This window comes from Arabidopsis lyrata, assembly GCF_000004255.2.
Source record: "Arabidopsis lyrata subsp. lyrata unplaced genomic scaffold ARALYscaffold_5, whole genome shotgun sequence".
Classification (NCBI taxonomy): domain Eukaryota; kingdom Viridiplantae; phylum Streptophyta; class Magnoliopsida; order Brassicales; family Brassicaceae; genus Arabidopsis; species Arabidopsis lyrata.
This window is the reverse complement of record NW_003302551.1, coordinates 15,284,958-15,308,642: the sequence shown is the minus strand read 5'-3', so window position 1 is coordinate 15,308,642 and position 23,685 is coordinate 15,284,958. Positions and strand designations below refer to the sequence as shown.

General features: G+C 35.9%; 4 protein-coding genes across 4 annotated transcripts; 3 read left to right on the top strand and 1 right to left on the bottom strand.

Moving 5' to 3' along the window:
• Positions 1-4,538: 4,538 nt before the first annotated feature.
• On the bottom strand, positions 4,539-5,218 carry LOC9313836. Its single transcript, XM_002875998.2, has 2 exons — positions 5,045-5,218; positions 4,539-4,953 (listed from the first exon to the last, which is right to left on the bottom strand). Exons 1-2 carry the CDS (start codon positions 5,127-5,129, stop codon positions 4,661-4,663), a joined length of 378 nt encoding a protein of 125 aa, XP_002876044.1. The 5' UTR covers positions 5,130-5,218; the 3' UTR covers positions 4,539-4,660.
• A 1,518-nt stretch (positions 5,219-6,736) lies between these two features.
• Positions 6,737-8,025, top strand: LOC9312112. The gene is made up of 3 exons (XM_021024226.1): positions 6,737-6,845; positions 7,065-7,259; positions 7,673-8,025. The coding sequence occupies exons 1-3, from the start codon at positions 6,821-6,823 to the stop codon at positions 7,957-7,959; spliced, it is 507 nt and encodes a 168-aa protein (XP_020879885.1). The 5' UTR covers positions 6,737-6,820; the 3' UTR covers positions 7,960-8,025.
• A 6,269-nt stretch (positions 8,026-14,294) lies between these two features.
• Positions 14,295-15,747, top strand: LOC9313834 (BES1/BZR1 homolog protein 1). The gene is made up of 2 exons (XM_021026723.1): positions 14,295-14,806; positions 14,882-15,747. The coding sequence occupies exons 1-2, from the start codon at positions 14,558-14,560 to the stop codon at positions 15,491-15,493; spliced, it is 861 nt and encodes a 286-aa protein (XP_020882382.1). The 5' UTR covers positions 14,295-14,557; the 3' UTR covers positions 15,494-15,747.
• A 3,419-nt stretch (positions 15,748-19,166) lies between these two features.
• On the top strand, positions 19,167-21,054 carry LOC9313833 (UDP-glycosyltransferase 72E1). The gene has a single exon (XM_002877719.2). It carries the CDS (start codon positions 19,374-19,376, stop codon positions 20,835-20,837), a length of 1,464 nt encoding a protein of 487 aa, XP_002877765.1. The 5' UTR covers positions 19,167-19,373; the 3' UTR covers positions 20,838-21,054.
• The last annotated feature ends 2,631 nt before the right edge of the window (positions 21,055-23,685 follow it).

Here is a 23,685-nt window from a genome sequence, read left to right as displayed (position 1 = left end):
GTTGAAGACCCTACTGAATGACAGTAGTAATCTTGAAGGTAAGCAGGCTGTTTGGGCTTCCTGTGGGATGTTTGAACAGAAGGTTCAGGGACACCATTAATAGGATCAACAGAAGGTTGAATCTCTACAGAAGACGAAGAAGCAGAAGGCTCTTCAGCAGATAATTGACGATCCACAGGAAGAGAAGAAGACTGATCAGGAAAATAGAATTGAGAATCCTGAGATAATTCAGCTCCAACAAAAGGGAAAAGCTCTTCATGAAATACCACATGTCTAGAAATAATGATGGTATTAGATTCAATATCAAGAAGCTTATAGCCTTTGTATCCATTGGGATAACCAAGGAAGGCACAAGCACGAGCTCGGGGATCAAATTTATGTCTGTTTTTAGGGGATGTAGAAGCATAGCAAATGCAACTTTAAGTTCTGAATAATCTGGTATTTTCTTTGTTAAAACTTCAAAAGGACTTTTATCTTGTAAAATAGGAGCAGGAGTCCTATTAATAAGGTGAACTGCAGTGAGAATACAGTCACCCCAATAAGGAAGGGGAATTTGGGATTGAAAGAAAAGAGACCTAGCAACATTAAGAAGATGCTGGTGTTTTCTTTCAACCACTGAGTTTTGTTGGGGGGTTTCAGGGCATGAATGATATGGCACAATGCCTTTAGACTGATAAAAGGAAGTGAAATTAAGCTCTGGAGCATTGCCAGACCTAACCCCTTTAATTTTCCTTTGAAATTGAGTTTTTATCATATTGACATAGGTGGGAAAAACTTGAAGGACATCAGATTTGTTCTTAAGAAGATATACCCAAGTGACTCTAGAACAGTCATCAACTATAGTTAAGAAGTATCTAAAGCCATCATGAGTGGGAACAGAAAATGGACCCCAAGTATCAATGTGCACCAAGTCAAAAGGATTCTCACTGATTTTATTCTTAGAAACAAAAGGAAGATGTTTTTGTTTAGAGAGATGACAAACCTTACAATGATGGTTTGTATCAATTTTTACTTTTTCTAAAGACAATAAAGACTGCATGGGTTGGAGTTTAGACATAGAGGGATGACCTAGACGTTGGTGCCATAACTCAGGACTAGAAACTGATGCAGCAACAACCGAAAGAGAGGTACCTTGACAGGATAAAGACTCTATGTCCAAGAAGTAGAGGTTAGCCACTTGTCTACCCGTTCCAATCATTAATCCCTGAGTAGGATCCTGTATTTCACAAGAGATTCTGTCAAACCAGACACGACAACCCATACTATTGGTTAAGGCACTAACACTCAGGAGGTTGAATTTGAACTGAGGTATACAAAGGACATCATGAAGAATCAAATTTCTACCCAAGTGAATTGTACCTATACCAACAATGATCACAAAGATACCATTAGGAAGATTGACAGTGTTTTGAATAGGTTTGAAAGAAAGAAAGGAAGATTGTTCATGGGAAATGTGATTAGTGGCGCCAGTATCAATAACCCAAGCAGAGATGGCAGGAATATTACCATCAAGAGAACAGACATACGGTCTATCAATGCCAGTAAAAGAACAAAGGATAGAGGGATGATATGTACCGGACATTGGACCAATGGTGGAAGAATAAGGAATAGAGGAAGATGCTGAGACAGAGTGAACTTCTGGAGTGGGAGTGGAGCTAGGAGGCTGAAGCTTGGTAGTGAGGAAAGACATCAACTGTTGAACCTGAGCAGGTGACAGATCATTAACAGCATTAGTGAGATCAGGAGAAGACTCATCAATAGCAACATTAACAACAAGAGAAGAAGCAGGCTTCTCAGATCTCTGATTAGGCTTGAAACTGGTAGGATAACCATGTTTCTTGTAACACCTATCCACCACATGACCAACTTTCCCACAGAAGGTACAATATGGCCTATCTTTCCTCGGAAAAGAAGAAACTCCAGCACCCTGAGAAGACTGAGAAGACTTGTCAGTACCCTGAGAAGACTGTGAGACCTGAAAGGCTGCAGAAGTAATGTCAGTAGACACTGGAAGATGCACAGACCTCTGACTGTCTTCTTGATCCAGGAGATTGTTAATCTCAGAAAGAGATGGTAAAGTCTTCTTCATGAGGATGCGGCTCCGAATACTCTCATAGTTCTCATTAAGTCCCATCAGAAAATCAATCACACGATTAGTCTCTTTCTCTGCAAGAAGATCTTCAACAGTATGGGGAGTGAGCTAGATGCTGGAAAGCTCTTCCCACAGAGTTTGAGTTTGAGTGTGATAAGAAGACAGATCCAAGCTGCCTTGATGTAGAGAGTGAAGCTGATGTCGAAGCTTGTAGAGGCGAGGCAGGTTTAACTTATGAAAACGCATGTGAAGATCCTTCCAAATATCAAAAGCATGCTTGATATAGAGGATACTTGAATAGATCTTCTTAGTAACGCTATTCATCAACCAAGACTTCACCATAGAATTACAACGACACCAGATTTTGTGATACGGATCATATTCATCAGGTTTTGCAATCGATCCATCAAGAAAACCTATCTTGTTCTTAGCCTCTAGACTCGTCGTCATAGCAATAACCCAAACATTATAGTTGTTGCCATCTAAAGGTTCAGAGACCAACACAAGACCAGGATGATCGGAGTTGTGCAAATGATAAGGAGAATGAATATTATCCAGTGAATCAGATACCTCGAAAGGATCATGAGACGGGACCGAGACAGATCTGCGTTGATCAACGCGATACGGAGCTCCAATAGTACGATTCGCCAATCCCGAAGTTGGATGAGACGGACGGTGTTCCGATGTCTCGCCGTGGCCTCGAGGTGACACCGCGGTGCCGGATTCTGGTGAATCGGGAGCGATAGAACAATATTTCGATTTGCAATTGCGTTTTCCCATTGAAATCAAAATCAGCTTCAAATCGGAGCGAAGAGAGGCTGAAGATGCACAGGAGAACGGAGAAGAAGCGAATCAAAATAAAAGAAGCTCAGAGAGCTGAATCGGAAGAAAATCCGGTGAGACTCCAGTGAGATTCCGATGAAAGAATGCGGAAGACGTTAGAGAGAGAACAAGATATTTTGCTCTGATACCATATTACCAAAATAATCTCATTCTCATTAATTAATCAAAAGATACAATTGGGGGTTTATATACAATTGTAAGAGGCCTAAACCATAGCCATTAAACCGAATTAAACCAACATTAACTATAACTGGTTTATACAAAATACCAGTGTACAATGAATTAAGTCTATATACACTAATAGAAAATATGCCAATTTAATTACCTCTAAAAGTCTAAAACCTTCTCTGTAAAATGCTAATTATATTATTTGCCACAGGCTTATTTTCTTTTCTTTTTGTCATTATTCACCAAATTATCCCTCTCCTATCTTTGTCAAAACTCAAAAGGGTAGTTGAATTCTTTTAAGTTGCTAAGTTATTGAGGTGAAGAAAAAGCAAAACAAGGGTGGTATTTGTATTTTTGGTGTTTTTCTTTAATATTTCACAGCTTTTTGAAAAGTTAGAAAAACTTGTAAAGAAAGTACACGGAATATTCTGGCATTGCTATGTATTCAATTTTAAGCCTTTTTAGCAATTTGAAATAAGGTTTCTAATTTAATTTGTCGTCTTAATATATTTTCCCTAACCAAAATAATTCGAAAACTAAAATTGACTAGGGAAATGTTATGTTTCTTATTCAGAAGCTATAAAAAAATTAGTGTATATCTTATTTGATAGAAATAATATAACGTGTTGAGATAAATTAAGATTAAAATTAATAATCTATATAATTTTTATTAGTATCCAAATAGAATGTTAAGATATATGCATGTACGCGTTCAAAATAGAATGCACATTATACGAAATCTTACAAAAAGTGGATAGCGACTACTAACACCTCTTTGTAATAAAGAAAATGTACCACTTTACTTCTAAAACCTTCTCTAAAAATAATATACATATGATAAAAGAACAACTGAGATTGATATATCAAAGTGATTAAATATAAATTGTGATTTCTTAAAAAATATGTCAATTATATAGAACTAGATATATTATATAAGTAATGGTGGTGAAAAGAGATATTATAAACATATGATAGAAGAATTAAGTTGATGAATTTTAGGATTTTAATTTTCATTGATAAATTAAATAAAAAATGTTTACCGACTAGTTTGTTGTATGTATTAACTTTTAGATTGGACCACTTGTATTTCACCATCATCTTTGACCTCTCAGGGTCGATAACTCAATTAATTAATTTCCTTTATTTTACTGATCAGATTCATTGAAAATAATTACACGATTGATTTTGTTGTATAATTCAGTTTTGTCTGCATATTGATGACTTCGCCGGCCGGATCAATGAATCGGACAGAGATACGGTTGAACACTGTTGGAGTGACGAGAAATCAAATTTGACAGAATATTGCTTCGTTTATGTTAAGATACAAATAGTGTTTCTTTATTAATCAATCTTCAATATTTAACTATCGAGTGGAAAAAAATTAAAGAAGACTGATCTTGCTATACAACAATATTTATATAATTAATTACATGTCTCCAAACAAATTAAGAAACTAATCATAGTACCATATTATTTTTAACTATATAAATACTAAAAACCCACTCCCAAATCCACCATTATTCGTAGTAATATAATATTTTAAAACCACCTGAATCTCTATAATGTAGGATGATACCCTAATTGTTCTTCAAGTCCAGAAATCGTATTTAGCATGTTGATCCACATACGCAGGAATCCTTCATTACCGCGAGGAGCTCTGAGGATCGCACAAGCGACTACGGGGACAATACCATGAGCAGCAATTCTTAACTCGTTACTTGGTACATGGAACATGAGAACTCCATGGCGAACACAAGCCGCTTCGATCTGAATTCTTAAGTTGGGATTCGCATCAAAAGCCACGACGACGAACCTGGCTCTGGATTGCCTGTTCTCCACAGCTCTTAAAACTACCAAAAACAACAAAAAACTAACAAATTATATCTAAGAGATACGATATAATTAAAATAATTGTGTAAAATAAACGATAATTTAATGTACCTTCATGAAATTGTTTCGTCGATGCATTAATCTCCTGATTTGCTGCAAGTCGAACAAACATGAGTAGAGGAGCCCTCAAAGCCATTTTTAAATTTGTTATAAGTTATTGATCGATGAAGCAAATTAAAGAAAATAAAGAGGTTAGAGAAATGTGAAAGCATGAGGGTGGTATTTATAGGAGACTTTGTTTGTTTTCTTCTTCTTTTTTTAATGGGGTTTTTACTTTTATACTTTTAAAAATAGTAATAAAACTTGTAAAGAAACTACACGGGAATATAGAGATGTTATATTTAGTCTCAAAATAGAATGTTAATTGCACATAAGAAATATGTGTATCTATGTAATGCATCTACGCGTTCATAGCATATACACGAAATCTTTCAAAAAGATGAGAGCGACAACTAACAGCTGTTGGAAATAAAAGATTTATACCACTAAAACCATATTGTTACGAAAGTGAAAATAACAGGGAGCATTGCAAATGTCAAAGAATGAGGCGCACACATGTTTATCGTTTTACGTTTTAATATTATTTTGTGTGGAGCCCACCATCACTATGCGGCATAGTAACTTATCTTTTCTACCTCTATATAAACGATCGAACGATCGTTTGTAATTTATAACTCAATAACAAAACTAACTGTAGTTAAGACAATTTCTAAAATTTAGTTTTAGCTAGTTTCCTAATTATTATAGTTAGCAAAGTGCAATAACCGACTGATTTTGAGGTAATATTCTAAAACACTATAATCAAAGATAGTTTTTACTTAAACTCCACGTCAATTGGCGAAGGGGTCAACGTTTTTTTTGAAACTAAAATTCAAAAACTGAAAATAATAACCAAAAGCTACTAAATCATAAGAAAACTGTAACAATTATTGGGTGGACGAAAAAACGTCCAACTTTTTAATGCAACAAAAGCAATCAAATAACTTGTCTTCAAACAAGTATTATGAAAAACTAATGTAACCATGACTAAAAAGAAAAAACTAATGTGCGGTCTTTGAGAGTAGAAAACAATCAACAAGCAAAACTTTAGTTGAAACGATTTTTTCTCCATCCTATCCGAGTTGTGTCTTGCTTGGAAAATCCATGAGGATGAGCTAAACTTGGAACATAGACGCACATATTTCCTGCAGTTGTTTCATAAACTTTTTGGAACTCCTTGCCTTTAACTCTGAAAATTCTAATAGATTTGGCCGCCTCGTTAAAGCAAGATGTGACGAGTACTGTATCGTTTCTATCAACAAAAAAAATTGTGGAGAAAGCGACTACGATGAGGTTCATATAACAGCGGAAAATGTGGTATAGCCAAGACCATCAGTATGGTCCAAGGCGTGATTAAATGCCTGACCCATATGGATATCTTCCTTGTTTGATGACATTGCTCTAACAAGGAAAGCTGATTTCCTCGAAAAGTCCCTAGTGCAAGAGGATTATGCTCATCATACCTAAAAGGAATGTGTCCTAATTAAGGGTTGAAACAACAAAATACTTTTCTTTAATATAATTGTTATATTTAAATTTGAATATTATAATTTGTCAACTTGTCAAAAATATAGTCAAGCAACAAATTTATATTGATTATCTATTCATAATACAAACATCAAATGTATTAATTTGAATATAATAACATTTCAAAATTAATTTAAAAGTATGTAATTTAACTTGTAAAAAAAAAAAAAAAAACGCTAGGTTAAACCACTCTTTCTTGAACGGGTCTAGCTAGTCTGCCGTCTGCCCCATCTTTCTCTCTAGCTAATTTTGTCGATCATTATGACCATGTGGAATCCCTTCTGCGGTATGATCTCTCTCTATCTCTTGCTCGAAATCAATCGTCTTTCTCCTCGAACCGTTGGTTTGATCATTCGTTTTGCCTATTTTTCATCTGCATTAGATACTCTATCATAGCAAATCGATGGATCTAGTCTATTGTTTTTTGCGCCTTGTCTCATGACGACTATCTTTTGGTAAATTAATTATTATTTATGCGTTTTTCTTATTTGTAAAAACCTTGCAGAGGCAGAGATTGAAGTGTTATGGGATGTCAATGATTGCCCAATCCCTTATGGTCATCTCGATACTACCGATGTTAAATGCAACATTATACGAGCCCTTCAGAGTAAGGGTTATCATGGTCTTCTCACAATCACAGCTTTTGGCGATCTGGATCTTGTGGGTAGTGACTTTAATGGATTCTGTATCTTTCCCACAGGCACTGCCGGTCCGAGCATTTGTGAGGCCCTACACGAAAAATAAAATAATGCCCAACATATTTATAAGTTTTAGGGCTAAATTTTTTTTTGACCTATTTTTAGTAAATTATACAAAAATAATGATATTTTGAATATTATTACATTCAAATTTAATTGTTTGGGCCCTATTTTATTTATTTTTTTCGAAAAAAACTTTAGTTTTTACTAAATATTTTCATTTTATGAGCCTTTTTACCAAAAAAAAAAAAAAAGCCTTAAAAAGAAAAAAAATTTGTGGTGCCCCAAGCGGTGGCTTGGGTGGCCTGTCCTGCGGGCCGGCCCTGCCCACAGGTGTAGGTTAACTCCTTAAACGCCTAAACTCTCTTTTAGTTTTGTCTTCTTCATCATGATCCGCGTTTATATGTGGTTGCAGGAGCTAATGATCTGTCGTCACGCAAGATGATTTTATTGGACTTTCTTAGCTGTTCACTTTCATATGGTTCAAAACCAAAAGTTGTGCTGCTAATCGTGGGAGACATCTCAAGACACAAGGGGTTTAAAAGGGCCATTGACGTATGGAATTCTAATAGACTTGGCGTTGTTCTCTTAGCACAGCCCCAGAAGGCATCCCAGGAGGTACATGATGCCGTAAGTACAGAATGGCTTTGGGAAAAGCTAGCAACTGCAAGCCAAAGCCCACAACGATTATATATGGAATGACTTATTGTTGCTTCTGTATTGTGACATCTCTTTTTTAGTTAAGAGTTGCAAAGCTTGGAATATTTAGAGTTGCTGTAATACTTCCGGTTGATTGCCTTTAAATCTATATTATATACACCGTATTTTGACCATGTAAACTACACACTTTTGTGTGAGCTCACAACTTAAAATTTGACTTCGGAGAACGAGAGCCTTCCCACCAAGACATCTCTTTTGGTTATAGTAATCAATAGCCTCCTCAGCTGTAGGAAAGAACTGCAATGGAGTTACCAGTCACATCTGTCACAAGAGTCTAACAGAGAAGGAATGCGTGCACCAGCCAAGACTTTGCTTCATTTAACAAGTGTCACCTTGAGATATAGAAGAAGACAGCAAATCATTTATCCGGTTCTTGCAATCAAATAACATGTCTTGAAACAAGTATATTATGAAAAACTAATGTAACCACCCAAAAAAAAAAAACTCATGTGCGGTCTTTGAGAGTAAACACAAGCAACAAGCATAAAAAAAAGAGCAAAACTTTAGTTGAATCGATTTTCTCTCCATCTTATCCGACTTGTGTCTTGCTTGGAAAATCCATGAGGATGAGCTAAACTTGGAACATAGACGCACGTATTTCCTGCAGTTGTTTCATAAACTTTTTGGAACTCCTTGCCTTTAACTCTGAAAATTCTAATAGATTTGGCCGCCTCGTTAAAGCAAGATGTGACGAGTACTGTATCGTTTCTATCAACAAAATTTTTTGCGGAGAAGCGACTACGATGAGTTTCATATAACAGAGGAAAATGTGGTATAACCATCAGTATGGTCCAAGGCGTGATCAAATGCCTGACCCATATGGATATCTTCCTTGTTTGATGACATTGCTCTAACAAACAAAGCCGATTTCCCCGAAAAGTCCCTAGTGCAAGAGGATTATGCTCATCATACCTAAAAGGAAGGTGTCCTAAGGGTTGAAATCTTTCTTTAGAATAATCAAAGCATTGTATGAAAGCTGTAGAATCTTCCCAAAGACCAATCCAATAAGAATTTCCTCCTAGAGACACACTCGACAATGGTACTCGAAGGTGCCAATCAAAACTAATAAGGTCAGTTATAATCTTCCATCTATTAGATGTGAAGTCATCAGGCCCGGCCCGTCCATAAAGCAGCCAAAACTTTTGCTTTAGGCCACATAATATAAATAAGATTTTAGAGCTGTATGTCCAATTTGTTTGCTGTGGTCAAGTTGGATGTGTATTATTTCAATGACTCACTTTTCGTCAGTTTTTTTTTTTTTTTTTGTCATCTGTAATTAAATAGTGCTCAAAAGAGCCATTCTTGTGGAATGTTGTTTACATAAGTGATATGAAGCGGTTCCGTACGAATTTTTCGTGCCAGATTATCCGCTTTTGCATTTGCACAACGAGAAATTAAAGATAAAGAGAAGGTAGAGAACTCTTCCTTGTCGCTCTGAAATTCCTCCAGATACACTGAGAAGGCCGGCCATTCGGTTGGGGAAGACACCATCTTCACCAGGTCAGAACAGTCTGTAAGGAATGCTACCTCTTGATTATCTGCACCAATCATACACTTCATCGCCCAAAGGAGGGCCTCGAATTCGGCATGTAGCGGAGATAGGCTTCTACGGAGGTTGGCAGCTCCCATTGTTGATGGCTCACCGTTTGATGGTGTACAAAACCACCCTATCCCGGAAAACTTGTCGCTGTCTTTCCAGGATCCATCCACAAAACAACGGTATCCTGTAAAATCCGAATCTAGGGACACCCCCCTCGTTTGAGGCCGATTTGGAAATTCCACTGAAGCCTGAGTTTCAGTATGAAGCTCCACTTGAGCTGAGTGCCACAATTGTGCCTCTCTTTCCGCTAACCGTAAAACCTCTAACGGATCGTTATCCACATTTTCAAACAATTTTTCATTCCGTGCTTTCCAAATATACCAAATAATCCAAGGAAAAGCTATAGAATCAAACTCCGATGGTATTCTCCAAAATAAATGATCCAAGTTTGCAAAAATAGAATCTGTGGGAAAAGTCCCCATAACCGTAGGAATCTGAGAAAGTGCCCAAACCTGTCTTGCAGGATGGCACTGAAAGAGTGTGTGATTGACTGTTTCCTCCAGTGCACCACATCTGGCACAACCAGTGTCACAATCAATTCCTCTTTTTCGTAAGTTCTCTGTAACCGGTACACAACCCGTTAAGATTTGCCATAAAAAATGACGTATCCTAGGTGGACACTGCACTTTCCAAGTATGAGCCTTTAGCTTATTGAAATCTGGCCCAATGAAAGATGAGTTGGTTTCCAACTTATCCAACCGTGCGGTATGATACCCTGACTTAACTGAATATTTGCCGGATTTTGTAAAATGCCAACCCAAGGTGTCCTCCTTGGTTGGCGCACCCACCGGTAGGGCACTTATTAACTCGACATCTTCCTGGTCAAAGACCGCTTTAAGGAGATCAATGTCCCAAAAATTAGATCGACTATCTATAAGCATGTTAACTTTTAAAGATGGGTCATTAATAGATCCATTACTTTTTGCTGGTCTCGGGAATTGAGCTGGAATCCACGGATCCTCCCAAACTGAGATGGAATTCCCAGATCCGACTCTTTTAATAAGTCCTTTACTAACCAGAGATCTAGCTGAGCATATACTCCGCCACCCATACGATGGGGAATATGACTTTATATTTTCCAAAGGATTGGATTTCCTATAATACCGCCCTTTAAAAACCCTCGCAAAGAGAGAATCCGGAACCGTGATCAACCGCCACAACTGTTTTGCAAGTAAGGCCGAATTAAAATCATCGACGTTTCGAAATCCTATCCCTCCTTCCGATTTATTAATACATAATTTATCCCAAGCCATCCAATGCATACCTCTGGAGGCACCATTCGAGCTCCACCAGAAATTAGCAACCGCACTAGTGAGTTTAGAAGTGATTGTTTTCGGTAGTCTGAAGCACGACATAACATAAGTTGATAATGCCGCAGCTACCGATTTAATCATCACTTCTTTCCCACCTTTTGATAAAAATTTTGCCGACCATCCGTTAATCCTTGTCTGTAACCTGTCTCTAACAAAAGAGAAAATTTTTGTTTTTGAACCACCGAGACTTTCTGGCAACCCAAGATATGAACCCATACCACCAATATTAGAGATACCTAAGGTAGATTTGATATCTTCCTTCACACCGTCATCTACCTTATGCCCAAACTGGATCGAAGATTTGGAATAATTTATTTGTTGTCCCGAGACCGCTTCATATTGCTTTAAGATCCCCAAGATTACCCCACACTGATCCTTGTTAGCCTTACAAAAAAATAGACTATCATCCGCAAAAAGCAGGTGAGAAATCGATGGGCTTGCAGTTGCCACCTTGATACCCGTAATTAATTTATCCCGTTCTGCTTTCCGTATGTTCGCAATTAATACTTCAGTACAAAGAATAAATAGATAAGGAGACAGCGGATCTCCTTGCCGTAAACCCCTCTCTGGTACTATTAGTCCTCGAGGTTGTCCATTAAGAAGAACCCTATATTGGACAGTAGTGATACACCACATTATCCAACTAATCCATTTTCCACAAAACCCCAGTTTGGTTAAAACTTTTTCAACGAAAATCCATTCCACTCTATCATAAGCCTTACTCATGTCAGTTTTAATTGCCATGAATTTTCCTTTACATGATGGGTTAGTTCGTAACCCATGGAACATCTCTTGAGCAATAAGAATGTTATCCGAAATTAACCGTCCTTCTACAAAAGCTGATTGTGTTTCCGAGATCAGTTTTGGTAGTACTGTCTTTAGTCTTTGGCAAAGAATCTTTGATATAATCTTCTAACCAACATTGCAGAGACTAATAGGTCGTAGTTCCGTCATCCGAGTCGGTCTTTCTGTTTTTGGAATAAGACAAATATTTGTCGTATTTAACCGTTTGTCAAAATTCCCATCCTCTAAAAAAGAATTAACCAAACATAAAAGATCTACTTTAATGGTAGCCCATGCTTTCTGAAAAAACAGTGCCGTCATACCATCTGGCCCCGGTGCCTTCTCCGGGTGCATCATAAAAAGTGCTGCTCTCACTTCACCCTTCGTCAGTTCGAGTTTTTCAATATATACGTTTCTCTTGTTTTTTTTTTTTTTTCTCTTTTATTTTTTCTTTTTGACTTTTTACATGTCTTTCTTTTTCCTCTTTACGTGTCTTTCCTTTTTGTTTTGTAGAGTAGGAGAAAATTGTTTTTAATTTATTTATTAATTTATGTTTAGTTGTTTTTTTAGCAACCAAATCTCCAAATATTCTATTTAACTTGGCTAGTAGCCTAGTAGGTGTTATGATATTCTTAACTTTCGCTAACAAATCTGAATTTTAAAAATTTAATGACTTTTTCTAATGCATTTTTTCAAACATATTTTGATAATTTTTTAACATTAATTTTTATATCAAAAATTATATTTTAAATATGCTTTAGGCCACCAAAATCCTAAGACCGGCCTGGAAGTCATATACCTCAACCCTAGAAGGTCGATCTCTAGAATTATGAGCACATCGAAACCTTACGATTTTGTAGTTGCGAAGAGTTGGTGATTGGCGGATGAATCCAAGACCATAGGCATCGTCAAACCGGTGAAAGTCACTGCTGCATTTGATCCATCGTGTCACTTTCAAATATGGGTTCCATATCAAAAGCTGGTTCTCCATGACACACACCAATAGACCAGTGCACTGAACAATCTTGTACACTCTTATTCTACAACCAAACTCATGAACAATTTTTCTATTTTTTCAGGGTAAGGTCCTCCATTTTTAAAGACGGACTGGCCACAGAATTTATCCTATTACAATCACCTTTGATTATAATCTGATTGTCACCAAGAAACTGATCGTCACCACTATAGTTGTGCATACGAGACGAGTGTTGCGCAAGAAAGGTCTCCTCTACAAGTTGCGTGTTCCACTGCTTGCATACACATCTGAATCTTGCTAGAGATTTGTCTGGAACTCTAGACAAGATTTCATCTTCCAAATCGCGTGGAAGCGTCATCTCCATCAAGTGATCTGATTGTCAAAATTGGAATACTTGGGACATTAATTTCTAATATATTAACCAGTTTTCACCTAAAATATGGAACCTATTTTTTTGGAACAACCTCGTCGAAATTGATGCACACTAGTCTGGTCTCCTTCCTATCTCGGCTTCAATCGATCTTTTCAGTTTTTAGTTTCTAAATATTTGGGTTTTTAGATAAATTTTATACAAAACAAATGTTCATTGGGTTTAACTTCCCGGCCCATTTTAAACTTTGGATTTGTTACAAGATATTTTTCTTTTTGCCAACTTCAAATGTATGTATACAGTAAGTACATTTAGGTATATTACCCCCTAATTTCTAAAGAAAAAAAAAGTCTGAAAAAAAGAAAACTGAAAAACGAAAACACCAACATCAACATATTTGCAGCTCTACTAGCAGACACCTACAGAAAGAAAAAAAAACGTGGGATAATGATGTTGAAATCAAGGTTTGACAGAATCTTCAGCATAAGATCTGATCTTCTAACATTATTATCACATTATTTTCTTATGTGGATGCAAATTAGCACATGTCTCATCAACTTATTTCAGATAAATGATTAGGAACAAACAATGAACTAATTCTAAACCGAGAATTAAGAATAAGGATCACAGTTTTCGAACCTGAGAGAATTACATAAATACCATTGTAGTAGATAGAATTCATGAGAAATACAAAAAGATACCACAAATTTTGATCCCCACAGTCACGTGCATTGTAGGGCTCGAAGGCTTAATGGGTCCCATAGCTCCGGCTCGAGGTTTCTGTGTCGCACGTAGCTCCGGCTCGAGGTTTCTGTGTCGCACGTAGCTCCGGCTCGAGGTTTCTGTGTCGCACGTGTGTGGCACACACACCAGGGCACACATATCTCTGGTACGTAACATACATGATTCCCATGTTGACCTGACTGGAGCAGAAGGTGCTGTGTAGTGGACCACTGAATCTGAGCCGTACGTTAAAACTTTTAACCTCATCATCACATTTTATGAACTACAATTACCGGAGAGACCCAAATGGCATCTTTTTTTTTCTATCCATATTCTTCTGCGACCTTTTTTGTCCGTTGGATTAAACCTCACAAATTATGATCTTACGGTGAATAAACCAAACTCAAAGATATATATCCCTTTTCCACCGAACATTGTCAGATGAACAAGTATCTTTTTTATATATAATAAAACTTCCCAACTTCAAAATCAAGCTTTTAAACCCATACCAAAAAAAAAAATCAAGCTTTTAGGTCATAGATTCATTCACCTTTTTCCCCTTATTATGCCAAAATTAATTACAAACTTACAATCACATCAAAAATTATTTTGACTATGTCCATATTATACGTAACAAAATCATATAAATACGAAATTTCCTCCATTAAAATTATTTAACTTTTGCCTCTTTTTTCTCCTCGTGAAGGAAAATTCTTTAGTCTTTTTTCTCTCCTCGAGAATTACGCAAACACAAAGACAAACCCAGAAATAACTCAAAACTGAAAAGTTAAAAAAAAAAACAGAGAGAGAGAGGAATGACGGCATCAGGAGGAGGAGAAGGAGAATCAACGGCGGCGACGGGGAGGATGCCGACGTGGAAAGAGAGAGAGAACAACAAAAGGAGAGAAAGAAGAAGAAGAGCCATAGCAGCTAAAATATTCACCGGACTTAGATCTCAGGGCAATTATAAACTCCCTAAACACTGTGACAACAATGAAGTCCTCAAAGCTCTTTGTCTCGAAGCTGGTTGGATCGTTCACGAAGATGGCTCCACTTATCGAAAGGTTCCAACTTTAACTTTAATTTCAATTCTGTTTTAATATAATTTTCAGACAATGAAATGATTTTTTTTCCGACAGGGTTCTAGACCAACAGAAGCAACACCGTTGTGTTCGTCAATTCAGCTTAGCCCACAATCATCGGCCTTTCAAAGCCCAATTCCGTCGTACCAAGCTAGCCCATCATCGTCGTCTTACCCAAGTCCGACCCGGTTTGATCACATTCCAAACCGGTTTGACCCGAATCAATCCTCGACTTATCTCATTCCTTATCTACAAAACCTTGCTTCATCAGGAAACCTCGCTCCTCTACGAATTTCCAATAGTGCCCCTGTTACACCGCCGATTTCTTCACCTAGAGGATCAAATCCGAGACTTTCGAGATGGCAAAGTAGTAATTTTCCAGTCTCGGCTCCGTCAAGCCCAACGCGGCGTCTCCACCACTATACATCGATTCCTGAATGCGACGAATCGGATGTTTCGACGGTTGATTCGTGTCGATGGGGAAATTTTCAACCGGGTAACGTTTCTCAGACATGTCCTCCGTCGCCGACTTTTAACCTCGTCGGAAAAAGCGTTATCAGCGGGGGAGGGGACTTGTCGGTGAAGCCGTGGGAAGGTGAGAAGATTCATGATGTTGGTATCGATGACTTGGAGCTGACGTTAGGTAACAACACCAAAAGACGCCGCTAGGTTAATATCGTAGTTTTAACTATTTAGTCGGGTCCGGTACGGGATTTGGTTCCGGTTTAACCGTAGCTAATAGGTTGGTCTTGGTCTTGGTCTTCATGACTATTTGTACAGTCATTATCAATGCTTCATTTCACAAATCTTATAGTAGTATATTTTTATGTAATGGTGGATAATGAAAAATGCAAGTGTGAAAATGAGAGGAACCATTTCCCATGTGGTGATGGGGTCATTTTTTAGTGGACCTGTATTTTTGATATTATATTTTCAAAAATTGAATGAGAAACAAAAAAAAAACTAATATGAATCTATCGTTACGTGACTAATCTTATTGTTGGACAGTTCTTTTTTTGCTATAAACATGACAAGTTGGTTGGTTCATGTGGTTTGAGACTTCTGTCCTTTATACACGTTTAAACGGAAATTTATAAAAGTTTGAATGACACTGATATTTTATTTATCTTTCAGTCATAAATAGTGATTTTTTTAAAAAAAAAAAGGCTTTTTCTTTGTTTCACGAAGATATAATTTTTAGTTTTGGTTTTGTTGGTAGGTTCTGGTTGACTGGTTTTACTTCACTTGGTTTATATATTTGTGTCAACAATTGTATATTATATATGTGTGAACAAAATTGAAACGAATGTGTTTTTGTTTTCGTCGACAATTGAAACTATTTTTTTTTTCCGTCACGTCATTTTCATGTTGCTTTATATATACCAATTTGGTTCCACACATAAAAGTGTAAAACCATTTGGTTTTGGATATCCATATTTCTTGCATATAAATATTTTACAAAAAGAATAAGAAAAAAAAAAAGAGAGTATGTTATTGTTTTTCCCCATTTCAGTGGGCTCATACATGTCATTTAGTAGACTATAATGGGCCGAAACTATATGACGAAATTGCACTAGAGAATTAGATAGAGTTGGGTAATCGGTTAAAGCCTAACACAATCAATAAGACAATAACGCATTTAGCATCTTGAGTTGGTCCACTTAATGAAAGTATGAAACTAACTAGAAAAAGTATATTCAAAATATAAAAGAAAAGAAACATTTACGTCAAAAGAAATAATCAAAATCTTCATATGGGCCTAAGACTAAGAGGATCTCAAAAATGCTTCAACTCCTCTCCATGCCGAATTTAATTCTCTTCTTTGGACCATGGAATGTTTGATAATGACCTTTATAACCAGTATGAGATTTGTTTCGGATTTTCCCTGGCATTGTATCGATGATTCATAACTCTTCTACGTGGTCTCCTTTCGCGACAGAGTTAACATTTTTCAGAGATTTTAAAATTATATTTATCTTTCGATGAAATTGTCTCCCGCTAACTCTCTAAAAAAACAAGGACATGAAGTTCTCTATTCACCCGTGTAAATTCGAAATTCCTGGCTGATTCTCTTTAAAAAAGAGTATATATTCATGGTAATTTTAATAAAATGGAATTTTGATGTCACCCAACAAAAAAAATCAAAATTAATAAACATTTTGTGAAAATAAAGAATAATTTAAATGTATTAATAATAGAATACAAGAAAGTAAATTGACCAAAGTCTGTTAATCCATTTTCTTTTGCCGTCAAATTGATCTATACTTCAAGGATACAAAATATTAGTACAAGCTGCCAAAGCTAGTAAATGACACAACTTGTGGAGTTCATCTAGCTGCTTTAGTTAAGACGTAAGCAACTAAATTAGCTCAATTGATTATCGTAAAACATAACTTACAAGTGGGATGAGCAAACGACATTACATCTTTGAGAAAGATATGGGTAAAACATAATCCCTTGATAATCCATTGTAACCCTTTTTGGATATTGTTTACAACTATACGAGAAAATACTCTCTTTATTTTTTGAGAATCAAGGACTTCATAATCAAAATCCAAGCTATGTAAAAAGGTTAGGTATTCTTGCCGAACGTATTCAATGACCAACCATAAATGAAATTGTAATGGGAGGATTCTTAACCATGACCCTCAAATTTCGATTGTATTATTCAACCACTGAACCATCATGAGTTAGTTTAGAAGAGATAATTCTTGTTTAAAAAAGTCGTTAATTTCTCGGCTGCTATTAACTAGTTGACTTGCTCATGGCATTTATGTACTCCGGCGTTTAGTAGTCCAATATTCAACTGGCATGACGAGACGAAGCTGATATTTCTGTCTCAATATGGAACTATTATCATCACGCCTTCCGATGCTGATTATTTGGTTTGAAATAATCAAATGTTGAATAATTCTCCAACTATATAAGTCAACTTATGTTGATAGTAACTATCTATTATGAGGATGGGGACGCTTGATGCTAAGATAAATATCTGTTATATTTCTAAGATGCATATATATCCCCATATATATGACAGGAGTTTAGACTTATCAATCTTTGTAATCGAATTACTTTCAATTTTTATTAGAAGTTCAAACGGATTCTCCCACATAGTGAGTGTATCGGAAGTCACATTAATCTTTCAAACTAAAACTATGATTTACTGATGTGTTTGACATATATATTATACAATATCAAGGAAAGCTAAGTTTCCATCATGTAATAATTCAGCTTAAAAAACATTTGAATACGGCATGGCATACTAAAATGTATCTTTTAAATTGGTGGCAACACTATATTTTTGAATAATAGATAGGATATAATTTTCATTTCAAATTTAATCAAATTATGTTGTGTAGTTAAAGATTCTCTTGGGGTAAGTGTTTTGTTCTCTCATCTAATAGAAATATTATGTAATATAACTAGAATGAAATAAATAATTGAATAATTGTTAGCTGATCAAACTGAATTAGATAAAGTTTTTGTAGAATAATAATAAAACGTTGAAAAGCTAGTTTTCGTAAATTAGCCACATTTTTTTTTCTATTTATAATTTTAACACGCTAATGATATATACCGGGATCACTTTTCGAAAACATAAAACGTAAAAACTGAATAAATCGGAATCACGTTTTCGAAATGTGAAAACATGAACATGAGATATACTATTCATCTCAAAATTTAATTCAATGGGATAGCTTAATATTTTAATGAAGAAAATACTGATGGATCAATGTAAAATATCAAGATGACGGGGACCTAGACTGCCCGAAGACAAAAAAAACATTAATTGTTTGAGCAAATTGCAACATCGTTTTAGCAAATTTCAACGTTACAGCAAGTGACATGATTCAAGAATTTAATAAAATTCCAACCGATTTTCTATTATTTTGTGTTTTGAATTATTTATTAAGTTAGACATAACTATTATATTGTATATGAAATTCATAATTTCGTATATATATACAAATAGACGTTTATTTGAGAATGTGATCGAGCATCTAAAAATCCCTGTTTGCTTCTTAGCAAGTAAGTACAAGAAAATCATCTTCTTTTTTTGGGCAAAGTACAAGAAAATCACCTAATAAGAAACTTTATGTAAAAATGATATAATATACATGCATACACTATATATGATGCATTATGGCCTATGAGTAATCATCTAGTGTGTAATGTATACAAGTCGGAAGTCTTACCATTATTATCTTCTGGTCGATGCATTAAACATTTTATTATTCACGCGACAACTTATGTGGTCAATTCTTTTCTATATAAATGCAGTTCATTAAGATACATTTACACCTACATATTTATATTTATTTATTTTTTGTTATATTTTTTGTATAAACCTATCAAAGAGATGATATCAAAAACAAAATAAAAACAATTAATGAATTAAAGTGAAGATAAGACCTTTAATATACTTAAAAACATTTTAAAGTCTTTTGGTTCTATATATTCAACTCACTTGCAACTATGAGAGAGTAATTAAGCCCACACAACAACAACAACAACAAAAACAAAAAGACAACATTCATCTATCTAGGCTATGAAGATTACAAAACCACATGCCGCCATGTTCGCTAGCCCCGGAATGGGCCACATCATTCCGGTGATCGAGCTCGGAAAACGCTTAGCTGGATCTCACGGCTTCCACGTCACCATTTTCGTCCTTGAAACCGACGCAGCTTCCGCTCAATCTCAGTTCCTAAACTCACCAGGCTGCGATGCGGCCCTTGTTGATGTTGTTGGCCTCCCAACTCCGGATATCACCGGTTTAGTCGACCCATCAGCCTTTTTTGGGATCAAGCTCTTGGTCATGATGCGTGAGACCATTCCTACCCTTCGATTAAAGATCGCTGAGATGCAACACAAACCAACGGCTTTGATCGTAGACTTGTTTGGTTTGGACGCGATACCGCTCGGTGGTGAGTTCAACATGTTGACTTATATCTTCATCGCTTCAAACGCACGTTTTCTCGCGGTGGCTTTGTATTTCCCAACGTTGGACAAAGACATGGAAGAAGAGCACACGATCAAGAAGAAACCTATGATTATGCCTGGATGTGAACCGGTTCGGTTTGAGGATACACTTGAAACATTCCTTGACCCGAACAGCCAGCTGTACCAGGAATTTGTTCCTTTCGGTTCAGTTTTCCCAACGGCTGATGGTATTATTGTGAATACTTGGGATGATATGGAGCCCAAAACTTTGAAATCTCTTCAAGACCCAAAGCTCTTGGGTCGGATTGCTGGTGTACCGGTCTATCCAATTGGTCCTTTGTCCAGACCGGTTGATCCATCTAAAACTAATCATCCGGTTTTGGATTGGTTAAACAAACAACCGGACGAGTCGGTACTTTACATTTCATTTGGAAGCGGCGGTTCTCTCTCGGCTAAACAGTTAACCGAATTGGCTTGGGGGCTTGAGATGAGTCAGCAACGGTTCGTTTGGGTGGTCCGACCGCCAGTTGACGGTTCAGCTTGCAGTGCATATTTCTCCGCTAACAGTGGTGAAATACGAGACGGTACACCGGATTATCTACCGGAAGGTTTCGTTAGCCGGACTCATGAGAGAGGCTTCGTGGTCTCTTCTTGGGCTCCCCAAGCAGAGATCTTGGCCCACCAAGCCGTTGGTGGGTTTCTGACTCACTGCGGTTGGAATTCGATCCTCGAGAGCGTCGTTAGTGGCGTTCCGATGATTGCGTGGCCGCTCTTCGCGGATCAGATGATGAACGCGACTCTCATCAACGAAGAGCTTGGCATTGCTGTCCGATCTAAAAAACTCCCGTCGGAGGGAGTGATTTGGAGGGAAGAGATCAAGGCGTTGGTTAGAAAGATCATGGTGGAGGAGGAAGGTGTTGAGATGAGAAAGAAGGTAAAGAAGCTGAAAGACACGGCGGCGGAGTCGCTGAGTTGCGACGGTGGAGTAGCGCACGAATCGTTGTCAAGAATCGCCGACGAGAGCAAGCATCTTTTGGAGCGTGTCAGGTGCATGGCACGTGGTGCCTAGGAACACTTACCGTTAAAAGTATTTTACTTATAAACTGCGTGTCGTTTTACCCTTTTCGTATCTTGTATTATAGTTTCCGAGTCTTGCTTGCCAGTTGCCACATGCTATCACGTTGTTTTTTTTTTTTTTTTTTTTGTCATGTCAACGCTAGTCGTTATCACTAATCACTAATGTATTATATTCATTGTACAAATAATAATCAGTTGTTTAATTTGTATATTAAGTAAGTCCTTTTTTAATCACTAACGTTTTAAATGGAGACGGAACTGACAATTTCAATAGCAAATAAAAATATTTATATATATATATATATGTAAATATTTTTATTATTATTAAAACTGCACTGCATTTTTTTTTCCTGCAACTGCACTGCATTTTATCCGCAGTTAAATGATATATTTTTATTCGGAATCTAAATCTTTGGTTATTAAAAAGGAATAAAAATAGGTGTATACAATTAATATTTGTCATCAATATGAAACAGTAATTTAAAAACATTTCTATAGGAATCTCATGATGCAAAATTATTTTGATGATGTACTAGTTGTATATTCTTTCTGTTTTTTATTAGTTGTCGTTTAAGATCTTTTCACACAAATTAAGATTTAACATTTTATTAAGATGTTTTATAGTTTTTTTTCATTGGTCAAAACATGAAAATAATAAGGATAAAACTAAATTTTTTACAAAACATTTATACTAAAAATTTACAACGACAACTATATATTATGAAACAAAATTTAAACTGTAAAATGATAATTAAATTAAAATGGAAGGAGTATTAGATTTTTTTTAATCAGCAAATCATTGCTAAGTTCCATAGGTAATTGCCCTGTTCTAAAAATCCCCGCCTAGCCCCGATTACTCCCCGCTTAATCGCTAGGCCCACCCTATCCGCCTCGATTAATGACTAATCCCCTAAAAAATCAGTAACCCGATTATTCTCCGCCTAATCCGATTATTTTCCGCCTAATCTTATATACCCCGATTATTTTTTAGATTGCAAGTATAAAAAAACTTTTTATTTTTGTTATTCAATCATTTGAATGGAGAGTTTGTGATGTTTTACAATAACTTGTGTTCAAATTTTAATAAAAATCATAAATTTGTAATAAAAATCATAAATTTTTACAATATTGGATTAATATATTTTAAAAATATTAAAATAACCCTAAAACTAATCCCCGATTAATCCCCGATTTTAATCCGATTTTCCGATTAATCGCTAGGCCCATGCCGAGCGCCCGACTAGCGCCTAGCGATTTTTCAAACAAGGGGTAATTGTAATATAATCAAGTGATACTGAACGTCACATCTACGCATTATCGATCTAAAAGAAACAAAAAACGGGGTAGCTCAATTTTGTCTTATACTTCCTTTCTGTTTAACTTTGCAAATCTCTATATATGTTCTTTATTAAAGAATATTTGATATTTTTAGGAAACTTAAATTCAATTGGAAACTGAGACTAAGCAGGAACAAATTCACAGAATCCATCTAGAAGAAAGTAGCTCAATTTTTTCTTGCATTAATTCTATATGTTCTTTATTAATGAATCATTGATTTTTTTTTTATGTGGTTAATTAGGGAATCTTGAATCTGATTGGAACTGAGATTAAGAAGAAACAAATAACACATCAGCTCGGACGTGACAGTTCTCTAGCTACCTCCGACATATTCGGGATAGGTTTATGGTTTGTTTGAAAAATTGCTACGCGATAGTCGAACGTTCGGTATAGATCTGGCGATTAATCAGAAAATCAGAGATTAATTAGGGATTAGTTTTAGAGTTATTATAATATTTTTATTGTAGTAAACACATAAAACTGTATTTTTGAAATAAATATTTATGATTGGTATTACAGATTTATTATTTTTATTAAAATTTGAATATAAGTTATTGTAAAACATTACAAACTCTCAATTTCAATAATTGAATAACAAAAATAAAAAGTTTTTTATACTTGCAATCTAAAAATAATCGGGATATGTAAAATTAGGCGGGAGTACTCGGATTAGGCGGAAAGTAATCAGATTAGGTGAAGAGTAATTATGTAACTGATTTTTTTAGGGGATTAGTCATTAATCGAGACGGATAGCGTGAACCTAACGATTAAGCGGGAAGTAATCGGGATAGACGGGGATTTGTTAGAACAAGAGTTTATGTAAACGTATGGTTTCAAATAAAATAGTTCAATCATTTTAAGTGATGATGTTTGTTACAATTATTTTTTTTGTTTCGTCACTGTGTAGTAATATTTTAACCCCAAAGGGATATTCTATATATCTAATTCAACTCTACCAATCATCCACTTTGTTTATTATGCATTGGCCACATATATGATTCAAACCATACGCAGCTAATGTGATCTTCGACTATTTCAATCATTTTTTAGTTAACCCCAAAGGGATATTCTATATATCAAATTCAACTCTACCAAATCATCCACTTTGTTTATTATGCATTGGCCACATATATGATTCAAACCATACGCAGCTAAAGTGATCTTCGACTATTTCAATCATTTTTTTTTCCCACTCTTTTGTAATTCCGATTCTTTTCAGAGTAGTTACATTTGAATGTTTGTCTTTATTTTTCTTTTTGTCAACTGTTACATTTGATGTAAACCGTCTTTGTTGCAAACAAACATAACATTATAAAAAATAAACAGACTCGTTACAATCTCGTAATGATTCAATTACCGGATTGGACTTTTTTCTCACAGAAATTATCAATTTCGGACTCTTTGTCCGGCCTTACATAATTGAGCATTTTTAGCTAAGAAAAAGACGATTTAACCCTTCGTCAGAGCTTCAGCAAAATTCAGAAAACATTAATCGGGCCAAA